Genomic DNA, 15,554 nt, shown 5'->3' with positions numbered 1-15,554 from the left:
TGAAGATGAAGCTACATATTCAGCTTCACATGTCGACAGAGTAACACTTGATTGCTTCTTTAATGACCACGTGAAAGCAGTGTTGCACAAGAAAAATACAAATCCCGTGGTGCTTTTTCGATCGTCGATATCTCCACCATAATCACTATCCGAATAAGCTCTAAGTTTGAAAGATTCAGAGCAATAATAGTGTAAGCCATGAGAAATAGTACCGTTGATGTACCGAAGTATTCTCTTTGCAGCTTTAAGATGAGATGATTTTGGCTTCTCCATGTATCGACTCACAATTCCAACACTATACATAATATTCGGTCTCGTGCATGTCAAGTATCTCAAACTCCCAATCAAGCTTCTATAATATGTCGAATCAACATCGGCACCATCATCAAACTTCGAAAGCTTGGTTCCGCACTCCATTGGTGTATTGACCGGCATACAGTTCTTCATGTTGAATTTTTCAAGGATATTTTCTACATATCCTTTATGAGAAATAAAAATCCCATCGGCACTTTGCTTCATTTCGATACCAAGGAAATAATTCATGAGACCATTATCGGTCATCTCAAATTCTTTCACCATCGATGCCTTAAAAGCATCAATCATCGCCGAATTATTTCCTGTAAAAATAAGATCATCAACATATAAACAGGCGAGCAGAATATCACCTTTTTCTTGCTTCAAATAGAGTGCATGCTCGTATGGACATTGAGAGAATTCATTCGCCTTGAAATATGCATCAATTCTGGAATTCCATGCTCTCGGTGCTTGTTTAAGCCCATATAGAGCTTTCTTCAACCTTAGCACTTTGTCTTCATGACCTTTCACAACAAACTCCTTGGGTTATTCGACATAAATTTCTTCTTCAAGGATGTCATTCAAAAATGCTGATTTGACATCCATTTGATAAATCCGCCAATTATTTTGAACAGCAATGGAAATAATCAATTTAATCGTTTCCATGCGGATGACAGGGGCAAAAACTTCATCATAGTCGATTCCGGCTTTTTGCTTGTACCCCTTCGCGACTAATCTAGCTTTGTACCTTGTTACTTCACCTTTCTCATTCTTCTTGGCCTTGTACACCCATTTAACACCAATTGATTTCTTGTCCTTCGGAAGATTAGCAAGCTCCCATGTTTGATTTTTCTCGATGGCTTCAATTTCTTCGTTCATGGCTTTCCTCCACTTTTCCTCTTTGGCCGCATCATCATAAGCAAGTGGTTCATAATCTGCAAGAAGACATATAAGATGAAGCTCCTGGGTAGCTTCGTAAATTTCAGACAATCTTCTCGATCTTGGCAATAGCGGTCCATCGATACTATTTGAAGAGGATGGTGTTGATGAACTTGAAGAAGATGTTGGAGAAGAAGGTGAAGGTTGATGCTTCAACTCCGTTTGATCGGAATCACCACGAACATTCGCTTCTTCTTTTAGATTTTCTTCCCACATTCCATCTTCATCGAACTTGACATCTCTACTTACATACACTTTCAAAGTATTAGGGTCAAATAGTCGATAGCCTTTGGATGATGAGTCATACCCGATAAAGATGAGCTTTTTGCTCTTGTCTTCAAGTTCGATCTTTTTTGGTCTGGGACATGAGCATAGGCAATGCTCCCAAAAATTCTCAAGTGCGAAACACTTGGTGTTCTCCTGGTCCATGCCTCTTGTGGAGTTACGCCTTCAAGTCCATATGTGGGACATCTATTTTGAAGATAGACGGCACACGAAACAGCTTCAGCCCAAAGTTCCTTTGACAAATTTTTGCTCTTCAACATGCTTCAAACCATATCAAGAATGGTTCTATTTTTCCGTTCAGCCACACCGTTTTGTTGAGGAGAATACGGGGCCGTCAAGAAACGCCGAATACCATGATTTTGACAGAATTTGTTGAATATGGCTTAGGTGAATTCTCCACCATGATCAGTCCTCAAAGCCTTGATAAAATAGCCGATTTCCTTTTCAGCCAGGTTCTTGAATTATTTGAAAGTATCAAACACTTCTGTCTTTTCTTTCAAAAAATACACCCAAGTTTTTCGAGTAAAATCATCAATAAAAGTAACAAAATATTGATGATTACCATATGAGTGAGGATTGATCGGGCCACACAAATCAGAATGAATCAACTCAAGCGGCTTCTTCGCTCGATAAGTCGCCTCCTTTGGAAAGCTAGTTCTAGAATGCTTGCCGATAACACACCCTTCACATAATTGATAGGGATGATCAATATGTGGTAAGCCATTAACCATTTTCTTGCGAGAAAGCAAATTGAGTCCGCCAAAATTGAGATGGCCGAACCTCAAATGCCACAACCATGAAGGATCATCTACGCATGCCTTTAGACATTGAGACATCTCACTCTTTATATTAAGAATAAACATCCTATTCTTCGATATCTTCACATTTGCAATCAGTTTATTATTTCGACCTCTCAACATAAGATTAAGATATCTCATATGAACAGTATAACATTTCTCCAGAAGTTGTCCCAAACTCAAGATATTTCTTGACATTTTTGGAACATAATAAACATTGGTAATAAACTGACGTGCACCATTCTTTAAGCGAATCAAAATTATACCTTTCCCTTCAACAAGAATTTTAGAGTTATCACCGAATGAGACAGTCCCTTTAATTGTCTCATCTAACTCGGCAAACATCTCCTTTCTCCCGCACATGTGATTGCTTGTGCCAGTATCCAAATACCACGTATCGCTTTGACCTTCTTCATATTCTTTGAATGCCAATAAGAGAACTTGATCAGCATCATTCACCAAGTTCGCATTTTTGCCTGCTCTGCTACTTTCTTTGTTCCAGTAGTTAGAAGCATAATGGCCAAGTTTATTGCAATGATAACATCGGATTTTAGATTTATCATATCATTGGCTTGTCGAGTTCTTTCCTCTTCCACGAACACCTCTTTGGTACTGGTATCCTCCATCACTTCGAGCAGGATCTCCTCTGCTTCGTCCACGACCTCTTCCTCGAAAGTGACCTCGGCCACGACCTCGATCACGATCTTAATTTGTCCTGCGATTTTGTACGGGATCTCTTCTTTGCTTCTTCTCATCTCGAATGGTCAATTGCATTTGGAGAACTTCCTCTACCGGTTCAATCTTTTTCTTTCTAAACCTTTCTTCATGGGCTTGTAATGAACCCATAAGTTCATCGACCGTCATGGCATCCAAGTTTTTGGATTCTTCGATTGCAACCGCAATATGATCATACTTCTTGTCTAAGGACCGAAGTATTTTCTCAACAACACGAACATCGGAAACGTCTTCTCCATTTCGTTTCATCTGATTAACAATTGCCAAAATTCTCGTGAAATAATCAGCAATCGATTCGGATTCTTTCATATGAATTACCTCGAATTCGTCTCTCAAGGTTTGAAGGCGAATCTTCTGAACTTTTTGAACTCCTTGGTGTGTGTTTTGAAGAATCTCCAATGCCTCTTTAGCGGTAGTGGCGTTCGAAACTTTTTCGAACATGGAATCATCTAACGCTTGATAGATGATCGACAGGGCATATTGATCTTTCGTTCGAACCTTCTCCAAGGCATTCCTTTGGTTCTGGTTCAACGTGGCTTCATCCTCTGGCTCATCATAGCCAGTGTTAACAAGTTCCCACACACCGTAGGCGACGAGTAGAGCTTTCATTCTAACAGCCTAGTTACCATAATTTTCTTTGGTAAGACAAGGGTATTGAAGAGGAAGCTGATTGTTCGTTGAGGCCATGATCACGAACCGTAAGCTCTGATACCAATTTGTTGAGCGTCAGAGGCGCGGCAACAATATTGATCTGATGGAAGAAATTTTTTGAAGGTGAAACGATCGCAATTCGCGCCTTTCTATTGCATGTTTCAATTACAAGAGAAATAGACTATATATAGGCCATAGTTTGATTCGAAATAGGAAACCTCTTTCTAGGAAACCTATTCTAATTAGGAAACCTACTCCGATTAGGAAACCATTCAATTAGGAAATCTAATTGACTTAGGAAAATTTCCTCTTTCGGGCTCAAACTATAATTAGCACCTAAAAACACGAAAAATTAAAATATGAAAATACGAATAGACTCACAAAAAAACAAGTATCGACAAATTTGGTTTAATTTCTAACAATAATATCCATCCACGAGACAGCACTCCATGAGATATTACAATTTCCTGCCCAAACAGCACTCCATGAATACAATTGTTTGTCTCAGCATCATCCCAAACTAAACTTCTTGGTATCCTATGGCATTCAACTTTGCAACACGATATTCGGCTGATTTGTTTTTCAAATTGATTATTTGTTGTAGATCTTTTTTTCACTACACCTTCATGTGCGCATTCGATAATTTCGAACGAGACAAATTTACGAGTAAAATAGTCAGAGGACGACCTTGCGTGAATGAGGTTCCCGTCGCAGATAAACCGAATTTGACAAGAGATGTCCGCTTTTTCGCGAATGAAGATGGCTTTCTTGGACTTGATTTCTGTCATCTTCCTGCCAATTCGAAACCATAGAAGATAGTGAATTAATTTGGTCTGAGTTCATATAATACTAAACATAAGCTTGAAAACACAACACGAGAGACTTTTAGATTCTTAAAACGATATGTCGCCAGCTTTATTATTTTACTCGGTTGGAAAGTAAGACGATTCATACTACAATATTTATTGTGATGGACTCGGGGCGAACTAGACATCGTGTTTGAAAAGCGCCACAAAGTATTCCTCAAAGACTGGACGGGTACAGCACATCTTTAAGGATTAACGTAGAAATAAGTATCTGGTTTAATGTTGTAATTAAGGATCCAAACAAACATGTCCTTATAGTTGTGAAGAGGACAGTTTTGGAATAAATAAGTTCACTGCCCATGTGGGCGTGTCTTCTTGTTCTTGTACGTACTTGGAATAGCGTCTGTCTGCTGCTGCACCCATTACAAGCTTTTTGATCCCGTGCAAACGTATGAGCTCCACAATTCCCTTTTGAATGTTGTCCGATTCTATGTACTCTTTCTCTGCCGGTACCTATGAACCAATAAGTTAAACAATTTTGCTTCTTTATTATCCTCGTCTCTAAATATAAAATTATATATATCTATATATATTCATGTAAACTTGTGCCACACGAGAACATATATCAAGGGTTAACGATGATTAATATTTGTGTGATTCGCTAGCACTTTGTTAAGAAGTCATTGACCAGGATATTTAATCATCTAGATGAAGAAGCAGAAAGTAAATATACCCCCATTTGTTCACAAACGCGCAGGTAGGTATCCAAGATTTTATGCATGTTTGTCCTCTCGTTTTCTCTGTGTTCTTTCAACATTATCTCGTTCGCCGAGTTTGCAGGCATTCCGGCACCTAGGCCTCCTGCAAACCAAAGGAAGCGCAGTTATTTTAATCCGTTGCATGAAAGAACGCGGTAAAAAGAACGAACATTGGCAATAATAGAGCAAGTTAAAGCAATAGGATTATCCAACATGGTCCAACATCGCAAAACCCTCAAAGAGAAATTTAATTTATTCACATATCGACTGTCCATCGTGGAAGATCCGTGTATTATATCCATGGGAGCTTGGTAAGCTCTTATTTTTACCGTTAACAGAAACTTGTAGAACAAGAAAAGATACCGAAAATCGATGGTGGGTGATGTGCAAAGAAAACAAAGCAAAAACGTTGACTTACGCATGGGGATCGTCTGTGAAGGAACTAGAACATGAATGATACAGATCTTGACATTGCCTCCTGATTGATGCACCGTCCAAACAATCTTCGCTTTGCCCTCTTTCACGTCCTTCCCAGCTGCAATATAAATCTTGTCTTCAAACACCGGCGTCGCAAGTTCAGGTGCGATCCTGCGAAAGCTCGGCATGATGGCCGGGACTCCTAACTCAGGAAGTGTAATTATACGATCGACCATGGCCATACTGGAACGTGCTAAGTATGATGACGAGGACGGCTCTTAACAAAAAATCAAAGCGAACAAACTCTGCAGCGTCTATAATGGATATGGCTAGCTAGTGAGAGCAGACGAGAGAGAGAGAAACAGAAAGCGAGACATGGGAATTCTCTGAGAAACGAAAATGAAGTTAATAAGTGGGGAGTGTCTCAAGTGAGGTTCTGTGTTGTGGGGGATAGGGTTATAAATAGATGGCTTGTTCTAAAGCTTACGTAGACCGTACAGAACTTAACATGAAACCGACGAAGACTCTCTTTTCACGGGTAATGAGTGAGCAATTTCTCGTTGTGATCCATCAAGTTTGGTGTATATATAACATAAAATAACATGAGCTTGTGCCTTGTACTGCTTTTTGTGATCACAGCTGGGGGAGTGTCCATCAACGATGACGCAAGTGCTTAGCTTTTCCAAAGCTTTTGGCGGTCATCTTGAGCACATTCGTTAGCCCGAACTCCTTCGAGGGAGCAGCTTACTGAAAACTGCTGTTAGGGTTTGCCATTTTGGACTTCTAGGCACAGCTAACCAGAGAACTCTGTGTCTCCTTCCATCAATCAATTAATTAATCTTGTGGGGGCAGATTCATTTATATTTCCCGAAGGAGAGAAAGCGTTATAAAATATTTCAAAAGAAAAAATTCTGCGTAGGTAACACCCGTCATTGAAACCGACTGACGTGATAAGAGAAAAATATTATCGTCTCGCGGCATTCGATCATTCGTCAAATGTCTCGTCCAGCTTTTAGTATCCATCTCCTTAATCCAATCAAAGAAATCGGTCTCGTCTGATATTATGTTTTATTACCACAGCAAACGTCTACTGCAAATCAAGAAGTTGGCGTCATCTTCCTTGGCTTTCTGCCTCTGCATAACACTCAACTGCAAGAAGTCGACAAAAAAGTCAGAAGCGTGATTAATTTTACTAATTAAGATATTGACAGTTAAAATAATGTAAGTTTTAAATAATAATAATAGAAAAAATTATTCCCAAATCTTCGCATGGATATTTGTATCTTAAATGATTTTACGTATTAGTCAAGTCCTCGTGCGTGATGCGCGCGGGATTGTTTCTTCCTTAATGCAGAAGCATCGTATCGTGGAAATGGAGCTCTCTCTCTCTTCTCGAAGCTTGATTTGGATTGAAGGGCAAGCTTGGATCCCAAGTTTGAAGTTTCTATCTTGAATTTTGACGACGGTACTATGAAGTATAAATTTTTATTTTGCTTAAAGAAGAGGAAAAGCCAGGAACCCTTCTATTGACTTCATGCTGAGTTTCGTCCCCGTTTTTCATTGACCCGACCATACCAATGTTGTGCGGAAGAGCACCCTAACTAGATGAGATGAAACAAGAATAATCCAAACACAGAGATTTACGTGGTTCGGCGAAAAAATTCCGCCTACGACCACGGGAGAGAGAGAGACGATTTCTTATTTCTGATCATATTTGATGCAAGGTACAATGCTGAATAAATAGATCCTCAGATCCCTACTTTCCTAATCCCAAGAAGTTTCACCCTAAAGATCTTATCAGTTTAGGAAACTAACTAATAAATCTTTAGTGATGATCCCCTAAATATTAGGAATATCACGACGTATCCTAGTTACATTGAATTAGGCCTATTTCCCATGAAATCCCATATAGATAGATAATATATTTGAAACACGTAGTGTGCAAGCTCTAAGCCTTCTTAGATTTCCCGATCGATTTTTTCGAGTCTCTAATTGATCGAAACTTCATGGAATTCAAGACAACATCAACAAATCTCCACCTTTGGCTTGAATAAACCACAAGCCTCCACTTGAATCAAGAAAACGTTTATATCTCTCTCTCCACCGTACCTTCGCAAAGGTATGCCCGCACCTAGACCGGTGCGGCCTCTATCAACTTCAATGATGGGTGAGAGAAATCAAGTCCCTGCAAGACTTGAGCTTCTCCGTAGTAACCGTCTTCGTGAGCATATCCTCGAGATTATCTTTTGTATGGATTTTCTTCAAAGCAATGCTACCATTCTCCACAAATTCTCGAATCTTGTGGTACCGAACTTCAATGTGTTTCGTTCTGGAATGAAACACTTGATTCTTCGCAAGACATATTGCGCTTTGGCTATCGCAATATAGTGTAGTAGTTTCCTGCTTTAAACCTAACTCCGTGACCAAACCGGTCAGCCATATTCCCGCCTTCGCAGCCTCTATTGCTGCCATATACTCGGCTTCGGTTGTAGGCAATGCTTCAGTAGACTGAAGTACTGCCCTCCACGAAATAGCTCCACCTCCAAGAGTAAAGACGTATCCCGTGATGGACCTTTGCTTGTCTAAATCACCAGTGAAGTCCGAATCGACATAACCTGCTAAATTGATCGATTCTTCCTTTGAACTGAACATCAAACCCATTTCGGTAGTTCCGGCCAAATACGAAAGATCCACTTAATAACTTCCCAATGCTCCTTACCCAGATTGCTCATATATCGGCTGACGAGACTCACTGCATGAGCTAAATCCGGTCTGCTACAAACCATAACATACATGAGGCTCCCTATTGCACTGGCATAGGGTACTCGAGACATCTTTACAACCTCCTCATGTGAACTAGGGCATTGTTTCTCGGATAATCTGAAGTGATTTACTAAGGGTGTACAAACCGGTTTAGCTTTTCCCATGTTGAACCACTCCAAGACCTTTTCAACATACTTCTTCTGATTTACCCAAAGCTTACTTGCACGTCTATCTCGAAAGATTTCCATGCCAAGGATCCTCTTTGCAGCACAAAGATCCTTCATTTCAAACTCGTTGCTTAATTGAGACTTTAGGGAAATGATGTCTCTCATTTTCCTTGCAGCAATCAACATATCATCAACGTAGAGCATCAATAGAATAAGCAACTTATCATCCAAAACTCTGTAGTAGACACAAGAATCATGCACACTCCTTATGTAGCCAATACGAAGCATAAAAAAATCAAACCTTTTATTCCATTGCCACGGATATTACTTCAAACCGTAAAGTGATCTCTTGAGCAAGCAAACATGATTCTCTTTCCCTTCCACCTTGAAGCCTTCGGGCTGCTCCATGTAAATTTTCTCCTCCAAGTCACCATGAAGGAATGCCGTCTTCACATCTAGCTACTCGGGTTCCAAGTCATACATGGCCACCATAGCTAGTAAAACACGAATTGACGTGTGTTTTACAACTGGGGAAAATGTCTCATTATAATCGATCCCCTCTTTCTGTGCATAGCCCTTAGCAACAAGTTGGGCCTTGTATCTCTCTTGCTCTTTCTCCGTTGCTGCTTCCTTTCTTCGAAGAACCCATTTGCAGCCAATGACTTTCCGATACTTGCGCTTCTTCACAAGTTCCCACGTCTCATTCTTTTGTAACGACTCCATCTCCTCCATCATTGCGGTCATCCACTTTTCTTTGTGATCACTTTTCAAAGCTTCATGATAGGAGCTTAGATCGCTGGAGCCTACGGTAAGAGCATAAGCAACCATGTCCTCAAAACCATACCTCTCCGGTGCTTTGAGAGTGCGCCTTCCTCCACCCATCGCAATGGTACGAGGAACTTCTACTGTTTCTTACACTTCCGGAGCTTCATCAGATGACTCGTCATTCTCTACAAATTCTCTAGCTTCAAGCTCCACCTTAATGATAGATTTATCACTCTCCTCTTCAGCAGCCGTGTGTGGCACGCAGCTTGACTTCAACATTGTAGATTCATTGAACGCAACATCCCTGCTTGTTAGAACTTTCTTCTCACTTGGATCCCATAATTTGTAGCCTTTCACTCCTTTCTCGTAACCGAGAAATATGCACTGTTTTGACTTTGGATCCAACTTTGAGCGCTTCGAACTCTGCACATGTACAAAAGCCGGACAACCGAATATTCTTAAATTAGAATAATCGACATTTTTACCAGTCCATACCTCTTCGGAAATTTTGCATTTAATTGCAGTTGAAGGAGACCGATTCACAAGATAACATGCCATGCAGACAGCTTCTACCCAAAACTACTTGCTCAGTCCCGCATGCAACCTCATGCTCCGAGCTCCCGGTTCATCCTTTCCGCTACGCTATTCTATTAGGGCGTATCCGGAACTGTGAAGTGACGTCTAATCCCTTCTTTCTTGCAAAGTTCCATGAACGGTGTCGATTTGTACTCTCCTCCATTGTCCGATCTCAAGCACTTAAGCTTCTCTCCTGTTGAAGTCTCAACTTCGGCTTTCCATTCTTTGAACTTGTCAAAGACCTCACTTTTGTGTCACATGAAGTAGACCCAAACTTTCCAAGAGAAATCATCAATGAATGTCACGAAGTATTCCTTCCCACCTTTTGACTTTACTAGTGAAGGACCCCATACATCCGTGTGTACATACTCAAGCACGCCCTTGCTCATATGAGTTGCAACATTGAACCGTACTCTACATTGTTTTCCAAACACATAAAATTTGCAGAAATCTAATTTGCATGTTTTCATACCTTGGAGTGCATTCCTCTTGTGAAGCTCCATCAATCCTCTTTCCCCCATATGCCCAAGACGCATATGCCATAGATAGGTATTATCTATCTCCATGCTAGCATCCGTGGACACAGATGCTCCACCTTGCACTGTGGTTCCTATAAGTCGATATAGGTTCCCGTGCCTCTGTCCCTTTAGAACAACCAGAGCTCCCTTTATCACCTTCAAGGCTCCACCTTGAGCCGAGTACTTGCATCCATTGGATTCAAGTGCTCCCAATGAAATCAGATTTTTCCTTAGACGTTGTACATGACGCACATCTGCTAGGGTTCTGATCATGCCATCAAACATTCTGATTTTCACGGTTCCAACTCCCACAGTCTTGCATGAAGTGTCATTCCCCACGAGAACTGAACCACCATCATATGCCTTGTACTCATCGAAAGCTTCTCGATGAGGACACATATGATAAGTGCATCCGGAGTCCAAGATCCACGAATCTTCGAAGGTATCCTTCCCCAACGATATGGTCAAGACATCCCCATCATTGGTCTTAGTGCTGTCGGCTACACTTGCTTCATCCGAGCCCTTCTTCTTTTTCTCGTTCTTATTTGGACAGAATCTCTTGGTATGCCCTTCCTTGTTACACCCGTAGCATCTTCCTTTGAACTTTCCCTTGGATTTTGATCGACCCTACGACTCAATCCTCGATCTGTTCATCTTCCTCTTCCTTGACTGCTTTTCTCCTTCCCAAAGAGTCCCTCTCCCGAAGATTTTGAACTACTTGCCCTTTTCCGAGTGTTGTTTGAAATTAGGGCAGCAGTTACCTCTCCGATCTCCAGGGTTTCCTTGCCATAAAGGAGTGTAGTCACCAAGTGGTCAAACGAATCCGGCAACGACGCCAATAGTAGAAGCACTATGTCTTCATCCTCGAACTTTACCTCCAAGCTTGTAAGTTCATTGATCATCTTATTGAACACTTTGAGGTGTTCCAACAGATCTCCTCCTTCACTCATCTGAAGCGAATACAATCTCTTCTTCAAGAACAACTTGTTCGTAAGAGACTTTGTCATGTAGATGCTTTCGAGTTTGAGCCATACCTCCGGAGCGGATTCAATTTCCGCCACGTATTGAAGGGCCTCGTCCAATAGGTTCAATCGGATCGCGTTGCACGCCCTCTCCTCCATGTCGGTCCAGTCATCGTCAGTGATGGTGGCCCGCTTGTTCGATCTTCCCAGAAGAACCTTTGATAAACCCTGTTGAATAAACAGATCCTTCATCCTTCTCCGCCATAGTGTGAAATGATTCTTCCCGGTGAATCCTTCGATATCGAATCGAATGGTCGAACTTTTTCCAGCCATCTAGTCATAAGTCGCAGTACAAGAACGGAGAACCTGGATTGCTCTGATATCAATTGTTGTGCGGAAGAGCACCCTAACTAAATGAGATGAAACAAGAATAATCCAAACACAGAGATTTACGTGGTTTGGCAAAAAAATTTCGCCTACGTCCACGGGAGAGAGAGAGACGATTTCTTATTTCTGAGCATATTTGATACAAGGTACAATGCTTAATAAATAGATCCTCATATCCCTACTTTCCTAATCCCAAGAAGTCTCACCCTAAAGATCTTATCAGTTTAGGAAACTAACTAATAAATCTTTAGTGATTATCCCCTAAATATTAGGAATATCATGACATATCCCAGTTACATTGAATTAGGACTATTTACCATGAAATCCCATATAGATAGGAAATATATTTGAAACACGTAGTGTGCAATTTCTAAGCCTTCTTAGATTTCCCGATCGATTTTTCCAAGTCTCTAATCGATCGAAACTTCATGGAATTCAAGACAACATCAACAACCAAAGAGGTAAAAAATTCAATGTAGCCTCCTCCTCTTCGGTGGCCGAAAAGTTTCCCTCTTAAGAATGAGCTGCACGTAGTGGATTCACATGATTTAGATTCGTTCGTTGTACGTTAATTTAACTAGATGGAATGTTTAGTTTCTTGGTAAGGTGGAAGGTCATCGCCGAAGGACGACCATGGTCGTTTGTTAAATCAAGCAAAGCCTTGATCAGATTAAACATGTTAAATGGAGGATGGTTCGTCTAATGGAACATGAGCAACAAGGCTATATTTTTTTTTTTTTGGTAACCCAGGGAACCCCCGCACGGCCGACAGCCGGGGAGTAAACCTTGGGGGCGACACGTACTAGCCACCACACACGTGCCACCGGTTAAGTCACTCTGCGGCGCCCGGAATTCGAACGCTCAACCTTTTGCGAGAGGAAGAGCGCCCTCTCCAGCAGCGCCACCCAGGCAGGTGGTAGCAACAAGGCTATATTGATAATCGACAAGTTTAAAAAACAATGTAAGAAACCTCATTTATGGTCGTACTCTTTAGTTGGACCCAAAAAAACGAAAGCCAGTCGATAGATCTAGAAATAGTTGATTGAGTAATTGTGGCCTGACATAGATGAGCACATGAATCTAGTAAATATCGCTAAGCACAACTGACTAGCTATCATGTTGAAATTAACTTTGGAAACTAGATTTAATTCCACGTACCATGGCAAAGAATATCTAATAGATAACTTCGTGGAAACCTCGATTTCTAGCTAAGAAATTCGACGGGTTTTGTCCTAGAGTTTCCAGGTGACTTAAAAGATTGTCGGATTTTTCTCTCTATTGTGGTTGGTCTTTGTCCTAATAAAAACACAACCGCATTAAATGCAAATTACAACTTCTCTACTTGGAACCAAAGAACCATGACTTTGACTTAATTTGTCATTTTGCAATGTGTCGGCAGATTAATCGAGCTTAGTACAAACCAAGTTTGGTATTAGGAGCATGAAGGGGACATTGTCCGCAGGTCTTCAGAGAAGAAGCCAAGTCCAACTAAATCGACCGTTGGTAGTTGGAATTACGAAGCAAGGTTCATCTCTTCTTCTTTTTTTATTTGTTTAGGCTAAAAGAAACAGCAATAATAGATCAGAGATAAATCCCCCAAGAAGCATAGACTATTTCCTGGTTTTGTGTCATTAAAAAAATCGACACGAACGTCATCCTAAGAGGTGTATACACGTGTACCATATCCCATGCCGGCCTTGGCAGACATAATGAGTCAATTATTACTAAAGCTAAGATATATTGTGAGTCTACGACATCCCTAAGCAAGGGGATTCCGAGAGGTATATACGAATAATCTCGCGGGAATATTCGAGACAAAAAGTCAAACGCCATTGCAAAGAGAGAGAGAATCATAATATACTTGACAAGAAAAGTTCATGCCACATCAAACATAGGGTTACTAGATGCATCGTACACGCCTGTATGTCATCACTTCTGATTTAATGGGAGAATTATCAAAACAGTCATAAACATATTATAATTGTGCAAATTTAGTAGTAAATCTTTTTTTTGGCAATTGAGTACTAAATCTTTTGTATTTGTGCCAATTCAGTTCATCCGGCATCGCTAATATAGATGTTGGCCTTCCTAAGTTGCGTGACTGGCTCTAACGTGGACATTTTTCAATAATATTTTAACAATTTTTTGAATTATTTATTTATTTTCTATCTCTTTTCTTTTTTTTTTTGTCTTCCCTTCTTTCTCTAGTCGATCAGCTAGAGGTGAGGGCCAGCGAGGTTGACCTCTCCCACCCGACCATGGCAAGCCTCGCCAGTGGCTAACGAGGTCAACCTTGTCAGCCCTCACCTTTGGTCACCAAGGTTCGATGACTGTCCAGAGGAAGAAGGACAGAAAAAAAGAGAGAGAGAGAGAAAGAAAATAAATAAAAGGAAAAATAATTAATTAAATAAAGAATTCGAAAATATAATAAAATATTATTAAAAATTATCCACTTCAGCACCAACAACGCCATGTAGGACGGACGACGTCCATGTCAATGATTTTAGGCCAAAATTAGCTAGATGGATTAAATTGACACAAGCAAAATGTTTAAAACTCAATTGGTAAAAAAAAAAGAATGTTTATGACTGAATTAACACAATTACAATATATTTATAACTTTTTTGATAATTTTCCCCTGATTTAATCAATGGAGTAATAAAGCAACGGATGATATCTTCATCGCGTTGCCCAAATGGAATCTTACCTCTTCATATAGGTGTATTTTAGAGGAAAGTAAATAATTGTTTGCACGTATTTGCGAGGGTACTTTATTGGCTACGTGGATACTCTAATATTATCATCACCTACGTTTGAATCGACTGTTTATAGGTATTAACTAATATAAGATAAGAGCATTTCATTGTATCATCGTTTTTAAACTAAGATTTTGCGATATGTACATTAATTAGTTTTTCCATGCAAGACCAAATCTACTTGCCCGCACCAATAAAAAGGTTGCATTTAACAATCCACGACACTCTAGGGTTAAATAAGGAGGAGATGAAGTGGCTTGAAGAATAGTAGTTGTAGTATTCCCTAAAGTCAAGAACATAGACGTAGTCAAGAACATGTACTTTCTATGCAAGACCAAATCTACTTGCCCGCTCCAATATATAGGTTGCATGTAAAACCGACGAAACTCTAGGGTTAAATATGGAGGAGATGGAAGTGGATTGAAGAATAGTAGCTAGCTGTAATATTTTCCTAAAGTCAAGAACACGAACGAAGAAATTCAAGTGGAAAGATTAAGTTATTTTGGCATTTAATATTACATTATTTCCACTTGAAGACGGGTGATTTTCAATTTGGATCGGTTAACCAAACCAAATAACACGTAAAGGGAAGGGAAAGATTCAAATCTAAATGCCGAAACACGTAAGAGAAAAAATAAAGATATTAATTCATGCATTCTCCGGGAGAATAACACTAGAAGTGCTAAAACTTATGTACGGCACTCACTTTAATGCCAAAAATTTTCGCTGGCTTACTTAAGTGTCAAATCGGAGGAAAAACGATCACTTAAGTGCCAACGGCGAGAAATTCCGGCCAAATTAATACGTGGCTTTTATAATTAAAAATTTAGTCTTAGTTGGATTTTCTTTTAAAAAAATAAGTCTACGTGGCATTTTCATGTGTACATTTAGATTTTTAAAATATTTTTTCTGATTTTTTTTCATTCTTTTCTTTTTTTCTTCTCTTTCTTCTTCTTCTACCTCCAGTCACCGCCGGTG

General features: G+C 40.1%; 1 protein-coding gene across 1 annotated transcript; it reads right to left on the bottom strand.

The window, feature by feature from the left end:
* Window positions 1-4,078: 4,078 nt before the first annotated feature.
* On the bottom strand, window positions 4,079-6,130 carry LOC115662890 (U-box domain-containing protein 33-like). The gene is made up of 4 exons (XM_030584978.2): window positions 5,684-6,130; window positions 5,241-5,368; window positions 4,899-5,020; window positions 4,079-4,493 (listed from the first exon to the last, which is right to left on the bottom strand). Exons 1-4 carry the CDS (start codon window positions 5,922-5,924, stop codon window positions 4,079-4,081), a joined length of 906 nt encoding a protein of 301 aa, XP_030440838.2. The 5' UTR covers window positions 5,925-6,130.
* Window positions 6,131-15,554: the final 9,424 nt, after the last annotated feature.

This window comes from Syzygium oleosum, unplaced genomic scaffold (assembly GCF_021117445.2).
Source record: "Syzygium oleosum isolate NSW1041296 unplaced genomic scaffold, Sole_v2.1 Sole_v2.32, whole genome shotgun sequence".
In the NCBI taxonomy this organism is placed as follows: domain Eukaryota; kingdom Viridiplantae; phylum Streptophyta; class Magnoliopsida; order Myrtales; family Myrtaceae; genus Syzygium; species Syzygium oleosum.
Note: the sequence above shows the minus strand (reverse complement) of the source record. Positions and strands in the feature narration are given on the sequence as shown.